Source organism: Capra hircus, chromosome 8 (genome assembly GCF_001704415.2).
Source record: "Capra hircus breed San Clemente chromosome 8, ASM170441v1, whole genome shotgun sequence".
Lineage (NCBI taxonomy): Eukaryota > Metazoa > Chordata > Mammalia > Artiodactyla > Bovidae > Capra > Capra hircus.
The window spans coordinates 36,420,737-36,433,954 of record NC_030815.1 but is presented as its reverse complement, the minus strand read 5'-3'; the positions used below and the strand labels follow the sequence as shown (position 1 = coordinate 36,433,954).

Below are 13,218 nucleotides of genomic sequence, written 5' to 3'. Positions count from 1 at the left end.
AAAATCCCAAAGATTCCAGGGACCACATAGATTGCTTAGAACTGACACTTGAAAGTAGAAACCAGATTGGAGGAGAGAGATGCCAACTGCTAAAGATAGCACCTGAGCCAATTGTTTCCGGAGAGTATATGTTCCTACTCTTGCGATGCAAGTCCATTCCTAATCTTTAAATATATAAGCCAAAAAATACTTTTCTTTTAAGCCATGTCAGGGTTTCCGTCCTTCACAATAGAAAGTCCTAACTTCATGAATCTCTACTTTCTCTTATAATACTTGTCAGAGTGTAAATTTATCATTTAATGCCAGCCTCTCTCCCTAGATTGCAGTCTCTATGTAGTATCTCATTTGTTGACTGGGAGGCATTGCCTTCCCAATGCCCACAACAGGTCTGACCCATAACTGCATTAACAATCTAAGCCAAGTATTTTCTCAGCCATGTTCCCAAACATTTTTTTTATGTGCCTGAGAGATGCCAGTTGTTTCAAGATAATATGTATATACATTATGTGTATACATGGATATATATAATGCACCTATATGTATATAGTAGTTATCTTCATCAGAATTAAAGATTGCCCATCATTTATACTTTGAGAGATACCAAGATCTCTTTCTTTGCTTGTAAACTTGAGCACTGTTTCTTTAAGCATCAGTTTTCTTACCAGTGAAAGGTGTTCACCTCAGTGCAGGCACCTGTAGATAGCAGCCTCTTGGTAAGAAGAATTACTATTAGCATCAAGGAACTAACTAGATAACCAAAGGAGAAGAGGGAACATATATAGCCATTTCAAAACCAAAGTGCTTGAGTGGACAGAAGCAAAAGCCAGGGCTGCATAACACTGACGTTTTTATTAGAATTCATTTGTAACAAATGGAACTTGTGTCAGCAAAGAACTGATTTTCATACAGACTTCTTTCGCCACCAATGTAACGAAGTAAGAAAATAAAAAGCACGCCTTTCATTCTGTAAAACATTTACGCGTACTACTAATTAGAGGTAATTGTATTTTTTTAACAAGCCATTTTACAAGTTATTTTTTTTTAATTTTTCAGTCTATGCATCCAAAACGAGAGCAAAGAACACAACTGTTATTATCTTTGTAAAGACACTCCAAGCTTGGATGGCAAAGCCACATAACGGATGGATAGGATGGATCTGTAGCCTTCTGATCTCTGCTGGAGTATCAGGGCACCCATAAACCCAAAGGAAACTAAAACCCAAAACAGGAAAAAGAAAAGATTATTAAAAATAAAAAGAAGGGCCTAAAACAAAGCAAAACAAAAAAGGAAAAAAAAAAACAAAAACAGGAAAGAAAAAAAAACCTGTATATTAGCACAGAATTTTTCCTTTCCTGTTTCTATGCTGGGTTATTTACATACACACAAATGAATTTCTGAAGCAGTTTCTTACAGATGGGTTCAAGTAATAACATTATTGGGTGTAGAATCAATAGGGCAGTGCATAGTACAAAGGTATAGAAAGTGCAAAGTTCCCTAGAGGCCCTTCCCTCCCCTGGCTGTCCTTGCCGTTGTCTAACCATGCAAATCATTTTTAAAAAAGAGCTAAAATAAAGTTCTGTACAAATCACTTTTTATATATTTTGATTTTTTTACCATTGTAACTAATTACAAAATTATACATAACTACACATACATAGGTAAATAATAGCACCGTACTGGTTATGATGATGAAAATAACTGAAAACTTGAAAGTTTATGGTAATGGTAGATAAAGATGTTTACCTGGGAACATAAAGTAGAGTGGTTGTACAGAAAAGCACAGTGGAATGCACATCAATGACAGTAAGGGAGTTAGTTCTCGGAACAGCTCCTGAACAGCAAGATATCTGGAATAGTCTCCTCCTCGCTCGTCTGTGGGATGCATCCCATGTATTTTCTTCCTGTGATTATTCTCCCCTTTCCCTTTGCCACATGAGCAGTTTCAGTTTCAGGGAGAGATACTGCTCATTGGCCAATGGTCTGGTGTGCAGTACACCATCAGAGTCTACATGTCCAACACGGCACGTCTGCATGATGCAATGTCTCTCTGACCCCCTTGGTTTCACTGAATAAAAATTATAGCACTGAGTAATCTGGCACTTGGATCATTCTCCATAGATACAAACTAAAAGAAAACAACAGACCCACATAGTGCACATTCTTCTCTGGTTCTGATGTAGGTTACAGAGTCTCATTCTGAGGTAGCCTTCTAGATACTTTTTTTTTTTAGTATTATATTTTTTTTTCTTTTTTATTTCTTTTTTTCTTTTTTTTTTTCTCAGCTTTTTTTCCTCTTTTTTAAAAAAGTGCTCAAATATGATGCTTGCAAGTGTTTGGTCTCTTGGATTTCATTCTGCCAGTGATGGGAAATGTAGAAAACAAAAATCCTTCCATGCAGAACATCAATGAAGCTAATATTAAATCGAAATATTATACCAAAACTCTAAGAGTTCCTTGAATATTTTCAATGTTCTTTAAAATCATGTAAGATATGGCAAACTCATGCCATCATTCATGGCTTCCTATAGAAATTGTGTTGAAAAATTTGGGGGGATATGTGTAAATATATATATATGTTTTTAATTCTTCTTTTAGAAAAATCTGAATGGAATACTAAATATGTTCAAAGTTGACAATGGTGTTTGTTAATAAATTTGGTGTAGTTACTGAATGTTTCAGAACAGATTTGGAAGGGATTACAAGTAAAACAAGTAGCTTTTCCTGATGTTGATGGTTATGAAAGGAAGAAGGGCCCTGCTTATCCAAGTGCTTTGGGCTGGTACAATCACTAACATCCCCGACTTGGTTAAAACTAGGAATGCATATTATTCAAAGAGTTTTTGTACATGTGGTAAACAGATAATACTTTAATTGGAAGAGAAACACATATGAACAAGGAATGAAAATATGAACCAAAAGCTAAAAAGAAATGCTATTAAAATAGGCATCAATTATAAGGCACTCTAAATGCAAAACTAAAACCAAAAGAAAGCAAAGTACAGCACTTCCCAGGAATGCTGTATGCCACGCAAAGAAAAAGTTTCTGACTGAACAGAGTAGCATGAGTTTGGCTTTGCCCCTGTTACACATCATAAATGCAAATTTCATAGCACATACTATAGACAATATACGATTGAATACACTGTTTTTTAAACATCTTGATAGCTGATATATTACAACATTCTCCCCTCCTAAAGGGATATGCACTGACCTTTCCCACATGCACACCTCTTAGATATCTAATAATGTTTTATTGCACTAGAGTGTTAGAAATATTGAACTTTGTTGGAAGCCTGGCTAACAAAATAGTATTTGTCATTATGATTAGGTGGGTGAGTGAGGGGTTGGGGGAGATTGGGAGGGAAATTAAGGGGGTGAGGTCTGACAATCACTGATGTGCATTCCTCATTTCCCTTAAAAATTAAAATTGTGTGATATTAAGAAATATCAGTATGTCATAAAATAACAAATTGAAAAAGATGTTACCATAGCTTTTCTACCTTAAAAAATTAAAAACTAAATCATGGAAGAACTGAATGATAGCTATATCTATCTTTTTGTGTGGACACACTGTATATATACATAGACACCCCTATAAAATATGGATATATATGTATATATGTTAGCAGCAACTTTATACTTTGCGCCTCCCTGTTGATTCCAAAAAAAACAAAACAAAACAAAGTTCTCTTTGATTATTTGAAGAGAATGGGTACTTTCTCAGCAACAAAAACCAAACAGAAATGTAAAAATAATATCAGACGAGACCAATACTGTAGATTAAGAATATTGCACAAAAATGTGCAAATCTTCAAATTATTCAGTATTTCTACAGCAAGATATTACAGATAACAGTTGTACAGCTTAAAAAAACCTACAATTTGGAAATAAAAAATGAACAGTTATGTAACTTTTTAAAATTTCACTTTATCGAATGATACATTTTGTTAAAAAAAAGTTTACACAGTTAAAAATGAAGCACAGGTCAGCAGTATCTTTACAATACTAAAAAACTAAATCAAAGACTTTCTTTTTAAACATTCCCCACCCCCTTACCCCCTACAATGTTATTATGAGTAGTATGGTGGGAAGGGGCGATGTCGAAGCAAGTCCATTTTGTCATGAGAAGCCAGCAAAGATCTTGCCCTGAGCTGCTGCACTCAGGCCATTTCTCCTCACACCCGTCACACAATCCTGAACAAGATGGCGGTTCTTTGCTGTGATTTCTTCTTCCCTTTATTTTGAATCCTTGAGGTATCTGTAAATAAAATCCTTCAGATGCCTCCTCAGTCAGGATTCTCTTTATTATTTTTCAGGTTAGATTATTAAACAGTGAATTCTTGGTCCACCCAGAAGAGTTCGTTGTTTTGTGTGTTTTTTGTTTCGTTTTTTTTTTTTTTTTAAATTTGTTTTGTGTGTGATAGTCCCACTAAGTGGTTGTTAGCTAGAAGTTAAGAAGGACTTCTCAAGTGCCCTGTATGGCTCAGAAGAGACTCCATGGATATTGAAGGGCCTGTAGTAAAAATCCAAAGTGGGTCAGGGGTTTCTACGTTGCATAGTGATCGAAGCTGCCCAGGTACTCTAGTGCGGCTCGATAGCAGAACTGATACTGATCCTGCAGGAGACAAAGCACGGGCCGGGGGGAAAGGAAAGAGGCCATGAGTCCATTGTGACAGAAAAACGGAAACGATGCTGGAAGACTCAGCTATAGCTAGGGGAGGGCAAAACCACTACTTTCGTCAATCAATTCAATCCAATGACCGACTGTTTTCTTTTAAGCAAAGAACCATTAGCCACATAGGTATTTATTAACTCTACCAATCAATTTGACTAAAATCGTCTCCTAATCCCAAAGTAGTGAAAGCTCGTGTGAAGATTATCTTCCAGATGTATGTGAACTGTTCTCCCAGTAGTACTAGACAGTACTACCAACTGAACATGTGAACTCCTTATATGCCACAGCTGTCGTTTATAATTATCTAATTATTTGTGATAAGTAATTCTCAGTTTGCATATTTAAGAGAGGCTGATGCAGATACACATTGTCCAGAGGAAAATATGCGTTCATTTATTTTCTGGGCTATTGCCAAAAACATCTAAATTAAAAAAAAAAATCTTATCAGACAGTAATCCTTATTGCCTGTAATCAGAATTACTCACTGTTGTTTCTGATGTGCTTATGTAAGTGAGGGAGGCAGCCAGAAGGTATCTTTGTGATGAACATCAGGCATATGAAACTGAATACACAGGGTGTTGAACTGTTAAGCTTTTCATCCCTTGAAAATGGCATCATAAGACTGGCTGCCCATGTCAAAAAATACTTCTGCCATTTGGCCTAATTCAGTGTGATTGCTAGTTGTCTGTTTTAGAAAGACCTACACTAAACTAAAACAGCGTGAAACATGTCCTTTTATAGACAGGGAAGAACACTGTCAAATTGGAGTAAGTGGGGGCATTATAAGATGGAAAAATTATAATTTACAGATGAGAAGGGATGAGGAAAAAGTAGGATTTTCCCATAAAAGAAACTTATTTTCAGTAGCCAATGGGGCTGAAAGCAGATAGTTTCTATTTTGCTTAAATGTGCATTTTTCTACAATAAAAATGGTAATGCAAAATAAATGGAGTTTGCTTTCCTATCTTGTCACAGTAAGTTGCTTGGCTAAGTGTTAAGGCTTTTTAAAAGTCCAATTTCCCTCTGTCACCCCCAATACCTATTAAGTTTGTCAGGCTGACATAATGTTTTGGGTATTGCAAGCCAAATGCTTGCACTATTTTCAAATCAAAGCCTGGAATATACTGTGGGTGATGAATTTAGGAATACATATAAATTGTATAATTTGGTGGCCTTTTGAGAAACAGAAACACTATCTATCACTTAAATTATCCCTAAAATGAAGTCAATAGGCCAGAGTGACTAAATCATGAACTCCTATTATTCTGAGAAATATGAGAATTTTCATATCAATTATTGGAGTAGAAAATAGCAGGCTAATTTCATTAGGGCAAATATTTAAAAATATCATTATTAAGAAATGAAATATGGAACAGTTGATACCACCTAGGCAAATAGAAGGGGAATGGAGAAGTAAAATGGGCCAAGGGTCTGTTATCTACCAGGTATATTATCTACCCTTGTGCTTTTTACATATATTAATTATGTGCAATGTATATCACCTTAATATGTATATAATTAATTATATGAAATTGCCATTTTTATAGGCCCCGAATGACCAAATACTGACAATTTGACATGTTTCAACCTGATATATTATCTTAGATAACTTCCAAACCAGCTCTAAGATGTTGACACTACCACTCCCATTTACAAAGAGGGGGAATAAGGTTCAAAAATATTAAACAATTGGATGTTTTCCCCACAGTATTTCCCTGTATTTTGCCTCTGGTGTTGAAAGTGTCTGGACTCAAGGAGAACTTGGCAAATAAAGTCTATTATCTGGCTCTTGAGATGTGACATACTCCTGGAGATTTTTCTCACCTCTGTCTGCACCATGGCTGGTCGTTGTGTTCTTAACATTTTGACAGTCTGGAAGATATCAACTACTCCTTCATATCTCATTCTTTCCAAAACAATGCTTAGTGTTATGAAGACTCCAGTTCTTCCAACGCCCGCACTGTCATAATAACAAAGGCAATATTACTAGATGAGACACGCACAGTCATGGCTACATTTTCCTGGAGGTGGACATATGTCCACCAGCTTCCATATTACATCAGCTTCTTCTACAGCAATGTTTCAGAAAATGTGCTGTTGGGTTCACAAAATGATTAACTCTTAGGACAGTGTGCCATGATAACAGTGACAATGAATATACAGTAACTGATTTTTTCAAACAGGGATTATATATCATTGTGGAAAGACCCAGGAAACATAAAAATATAAAGTAAATTGATTAAAGGAAGAGTGAATAAGATATATATTTACACTCTTCATCAGATCCTGAAATTTGGGCCTTGCCTGCTTAATATTTTTAAGCTATGAAATAATTCAGATAAGGTGAGACAAAAAGAGATTCTATAGCAGGATTTTCTGACACAGGATCTTCATAAGACTTCATTTAGTCTTCATAAGGGTTTATGAATTTTTTTATGTATGGATTATGTAAATTATATATATATTTTCTGTTTTTGAAACTTATAGCTTTAGCATATTATCAAATGGGTCTCTAAACTTGATTAAAAAAAATGTTCGTTAAGAACCACTGAGCTATATACATACACTTAATCTACTATTTTTAGATGTTCAGTAGCTAAATATCAGGATTCTTTCCACCATGTTAGCAAGGTTTGGGGTTTCTGTTTTCTTTATTGTTTTAAGATAATTCCAGAATCGTAATTGTAGCAAGAGAAGAAAATGAATTCATAGCTTTTGTGCTCTTAAGAAGTAGGAAAGCATCTGGAGGTTTAGGTAATGAGGAGAAGAGTGAATAATCTGAAAAATCCCTACATTTTTGGATCCTAATTAAACAGCATGTGTAACACTTGGGTACAGGCTGTAGAAACTGGATGGATTCATTTACTTGGGGATGTAATTGATATATAAATAGTGTGTCCTTTTATAAACTGTGTTTTTTCTAAAGAGTCCTAACAGAAATGTAAATCCACAGGCAGGTTTTACACAGTGGCTAAGGATATCTAGGGGCAGACAAGGCTCTCTGTCAAAACGGAGTAGATGACCTTCAGGGTTGCTTTCAACCTTGAAAGTCTCTCTTAATCCCAGAGACTGTGATTTATGATCTTTTCATTGAATGATTCAAGTACTCCAGGATCTATTTTACCTTGATTTTATTGCTCAAATGTTACAAAAATACAGGGCTTCGGACTTTCCACGAGGTGCTTTCAAGAAAATAACAGACACTAGCCTTATAACTTCTGAATTTATTGACTTTGTCATGTTATTAATAAGCTATAAATAAAATAAGTGGTATTTTATAAATACTCTCAGATAAAAGGAAATATCTAGAGGTCTTTAAGATATGTGAATAACTGTCATGGTATTTTACTAAAGGAGTCTTTGTATATACTCTTTATCCAAATAATTTTGTGACAAAAGCAGTGAAAAGTGACACGCATATGCATGCTTATTTATACTTATGGGAATGCCTGAAGGTAAAGACAAATGTGTTAAATATAGTCTTTTCTTTACAGTTTATATTAGAGAATGTGAATTAGGATTTTGGTAAATTATGTGGAAAATTAAGGGGAGTATCCAGGTAATTCAAGTCCAGTGTATACCATCCACTTAGACTGAATATTGAGTCCACGCATCATTTCCTACATGCTGTTTGGTTGTCTAGAGCACAGGATTCTGGGTAAACTCAACACAGCAAATACGTAGAAATAAGGTCTGCTTCTCACGTAATATGCCATGCCTGGGAAACAATGTGCTAGAAACGGTCACAGAGATCAGTTAGAAAACTGAGGCTTAGAGAAGTTTCCCTTTTGTCACAGAGCTCATGATGACAGAAGTGGGACTGAAGCTCAGGTATTTTGAAGCCCATGTGTAATAGTTCCCCTATTTTGACACACTATCACCCTTATCACTAAGAAATGTAGTTTTGGATTTGGGGCGGGGGGAATGCAAATAAATTTTTCAATAAAGTCTTTCAAGATTTTGACTCTAAAGAATTACACACTAAGACTTAAAAAAAAATGAGTTAATTCCTTTTGCTAGAAGGTTTTTGCATAGTAACTTCCAAAAGCACTACATTTATTGCAAGTGTCCTTTCTGAACCATTTACTTGCTATTTCTATTAACTTCAATGATTTGAATTATAAAATGCTGTGGAAACTATTGAAAATAATTAACTTGAAGGTGCTTCATTTTCTGATATAGCAACAATTTTCAAGCACATTGCAATGTTAACTGAGGTACCATTCTAATCACTTATTGACTGACAAGAAATTAGTATTGTCATTAAGGCTTAATAACTATATATGGTTTTCTCAAGAAGACAAACACAGGAGAAAGATACAGAAAGATAGTTATCAGGATAATGCTATGAAAGCAAAAAAGCTAAGGAATGATAAACTGAACAAATTATCACTCAGGGATATACCAATAATTCCTGATACAGTAAAACAGGCAAGGATAAACATAGTTTGGTTCTTTGCTACAAGAGGTAAAATTTGAAGATAGAAATCTTCCTTGATTATTTTCACTTTGTGGAAAGAAATAAATGAGTCCTTGCTTGAGGGTTTACAATATATTTCTGAGAAAAATAAAATCTGGATTATGCAGACTCTCAGAAAACTGGTACCAATAATGAACAGACAACAGTGCATACTTTCACAGTTATCACTGCATTAAGCACAAATGGAAACTCATCATTCCTGACTCTTAACTCACCTGCAATGGACTGAAATGGGTCCATCTTGGCCAAACTGCTCTTTTGTTTTATGGACTTGGCCAATGAAGTCAATAAATCCTTCTCCAGACTTTGGCACTCCCTGCTCTGGCCAGTCGGTGAACTGGAACTGCCTCACGGTTCGGGACTGCCCGTCCTTCAGAACGAAAGCCACACACCCAACCACAGAGGAGGACGCCAGGAGGATTCAGACAGTGCACAGGCCATAAAAGCAGGCATGATTTTTTCCAGAACAGGGAAGAAAAAGTTAGAAACATGTTTAACTAGAAAATCAGTCACATTCATATCTTACCAGCTATTAACACTGTCTAGATTTCACATCTATTTAAATTGCAAATTGATTTACTCTCACAAAATGTCCAGTTGAAAACCAAATTCTCAAAAAGAGCTGCCTCATTCTCATATTAGGAAATGCTTCTGAGCCCCAGAGATTGTCTTCAAAGCCAAAATGGAACAAAGACATTCCATTTCAAAATTTTCAGAATCCAATAACCTCTTATGCTGACAGGAACATCCAGGCAAGTCGTCCAGACCAGAGATTCTGCTATTGTCATGACACCGTCACATCTGCTGTGCTAGCTTATTTGCAGCATTGTCAGATGACAAATAGTGACACTGAAAGGATCTGACACAAACTGGGTAGCGGCTGTTAACCTGGATGCCCCACGTCTCAGAGGTATACTATTGCTAGCCAAGGCAGTATACACAGCGCGTACCAGGTGACTATGCCGTTGAGCAGGAAGTGAGGCGTCCCTCAAGGAGATAGGAGGGATTATTAATGACTAAATGCTGTGTTCTGAAAAAGGACTCTTTCTGGCTGACCACAGAAGCTGAGGTGTCCATGCGTGGCTTTAACACAGACAAACCAAAAGCCAGATGCAGACGCAATCTTTCTTTCAAGTGATTAGGCAGAAGTACTCTGAAGTATAAATGGCTTCAAAAGAAAATACTAAAAGACTCTGGATTCATTCTGGAATTTTATAGTGTTTGGAAGGATAACAAAAGCAGAAGGGACTCTCTGTTTATTGAAGAAGGAATAACAACTATCACCATCAACTTTCTTCCCTGAATTACAGAGACAGAGATAATCCAAATTCCAACTTCAGATGGGTGGATCCCATTTGAGGAGGCCCTGCTCCTAGTTAAGGCTTCAATGTGGTTCTTCTTTCCACTTCTTTAACAACTTTCTCCTCAATCAAGTCCTTTTTGATACAGATATTCATGTTCCCAAGATTCTGAGTAAGTAGCATCTATGCTAAGTCGTTTTTAGTTATGTCTGCCTTTTTGCAACCCCATGGACCATACCCCGCCAGGCTCCTCTGTCCATGAAATTTTCCAGGCAAGAATGCAGGAGTGAGTTGCCATTTCCTCCTCCAGAGGATCTTCCTGACCAGGGGACTGAACCTATTTTTCTTATGTTTCCTGCATTGGCAGGTGAGTTCTTTACCATTAGCACCACCTGAGAAGCCCTCTGAGTAAGTAAACAGAGACCCAATCTTTCTCATTGAGTTGTATGGAGAAGAAAGCATGGCCCAACTCGAGCTGGACACATCACCAAGTCTGGTGGTTTCCATAGGAACAGGGCATATTCCTGACTGGCATCATTTGGGAATTGAGATAAAACACGTAGATCACATCAACTTTGTGAGAATACTGAGGAGTATAAAAATAACTGCTTGGCCTCATAACTAACTTATGGATTGTTACTACAGAAGCATGATTTACTTCCCTCGGTTTCTGAAAAGGGTTTGAAAAGCCCAAGAAGGGAAGCCAGTGGCTAGGTGATACAGATTTGTCTTCTCTGACTGTCCTGGTGATTTCATTTCTGACCACGGTTGCTTTTAGCAGCAAGAAGTCATGTATACAAACCTTTATGATTTGGAAGAGAGACCACCTGACTGCATTTAAAGGCTACCTGTTTAATGAGACTGTATTCTCAAGCGCCAACGTGCTTTTTAAATTGGGAAGTTGAGATTAGAAACACATTAGGAGCACAAATAGCACATGCTATGGTAGCTAAAAAAATTATACAGTCACAAGGAGGCTTCAAAACAAAACATGTGAACAAGTTCCTCCAAGGTTACTTTTACTTATCACGGTCAGATTTAATTTGGGCAATCGAGGGGTAATAAAGAAGTTGTCTCTGCTGTTTGTGGTGCCTGGCTGCTGCTATACTTTCGTCAGAAATGGTTGGTGTGTTTGCTTGGAATGCACTCAAAATTTTCACTCAGATATCTAGCTTCAAATTATGAAAGTGTGTTCTTTTAAAAAAAAAAAAAAAACAAAAAAACAAACAAAAAAAACACAGAGTAGGACTCAAAACGAGACCTAGGGGCTTAACTACTGTCTTGAGTATAGTCACCTTCAGAGTAGTTAAGACTTCAGACTTTCTAGGATTAACAGGTCTGTCACCTGAGCCAAGCAGCCTGCTAACCAATTTCTCCTTCACTTTAGGTCAACAGCCAGGGCCAGGCTTTGGGGATTAGTGGACAATCTCTAAGCATGAGTCTTGGTTGAGAAAGCTGCTTTCCAGAAAAAACAATGGATCAAGTAAATAGTTCTACCCTACAGTTTTATTCAACCCACCCACTGTGACAGTTCCAAAAACAAAGCAGGGCTTTGCACTGACCCAATCTCTTCTAAGATATGTTTGTAATCATGGTTTAAAAGTGGCCAAAGGCAAGGATTTTAAAGTTTATGCACAGAACATCTTACATCAGGGCTGAACTTTGGACTCAGCAATCTAGATCAGAAATGCAGGATGAAAATTAGCCAAGAAGGGTCGTGGGTGCACAGCTCTCATGGACAGACATATTAGCACACGGAGGAATAAACCATGCCAGGAATCAAATTAGAATGTGCAAAGCTTGTCAGATTCTTCTAAAGAATGTCATTTGCTCTGCAGTTTTAAAATCATACCAAATTAACCTCCAAGCCCACATGACCTAAAGGGCTTAGCAAAACAACAACATATTTACAGCCTCAAGTAATGAAGAAGTCAAAAAAGCTCCAAAGAGAATGAGCTAAGAAGGTGAATGTAAGCGCAGCCAACCAATCAGTAAATGCTTCCCGGCACACACATTCACCAGGTACGTCCCCAAAGTTGGGCTGCCAGATGTTCTCTTTGAATGTGAGCCAAGCCTGGGCTTGTGAGAAAACTTGCCAAACAGGCAAAGTTACTCTTATATTTAAAAAAAAAAAAAAAAATCTCCAAAATGGGTGATTTCTCCCAGAGATGTCTTTTAGACTGTATTTCAGCTAATGTTTAAGAGCATAAGACTATGCCAACTTACCCTGGCATCTGTGACCTTGAATTCTCTTAGGATATATTGTGGCATGTTGTACTCAGCCATGGGATCAACAACAAAGTACTGGTATCTTGCAGATCGTTCTGCTGGCCAGTACTGGTGACATTTCTCCTGAGAAAAATGAAGATTAATGACGAGCTATGTAAAGTGTAAATAGAGTTTTGTTTATCACCCGTCTATATATCTAATGTCTTTCTTTCACTAACACCATTTTAGAATTTAAGACCATTCCATTACATGTGACTCATCTTCTCTGTGAAAGCATAGGTTTCCTCCGGATAGGGAAATTGTGTGGGGCACTATTTGCTCACGGTACCAAGCAGAGTACTTGGCATACAGTAGATGCCTAATACACATAAGTTGAACAGGCTACTTCAATAGGGTAAGCATCTTCATACTTAATTTAGACAAATAATTACATCAGTACTCAGGCTAATGCTAGCCATGTCAATCATGTATTGACATTCACCACTGTGGTTTTGTATGAAGACAACCGTGAAGTGTGAACACAGAAAGAAACC

The 13,218-nt window shown here is 36.8% G+C and overlaps 1 protein-coding gene across 34 annotated transcripts in view; it reads right to left on the bottom strand.

The window, feature by feature from the left end:
- PTPRD (protein tyrosine phosphatase, receptor type D) overlaps window positions 831-13,218 on the bottom strand; it is a 573,002-nt gene continuing 560,614 nt past the window's right edge. For all 34 annotated transcript variants that reach the window (XM_018051970.1, XM_018051972.1, XM_018051971.1 and 31 more), the window contains 4 exons: window positions 12,683-12,808; window positions 9,371-9,525; window positions 6,500-6,635; window positions 831-4,615 (listed from right to left, as the gene is read on the bottom strand). In XM_018051970.1, coding sequence (XP_017907459.1) covers window positions 4,547-4,615; window positions 6,500-6,635; window positions 9,371-9,525; window positions 12,683-12,808 — 486 coding nt within the window. In that variant the 3' untranslated portion in view covers window positions 831-4,546. The remainder of the gene's footprint in view (window positions 4,616-6,499; window positions 6,636-9,370; window positions 9,526-12,682; window positions 12,809-13,218) is intronic.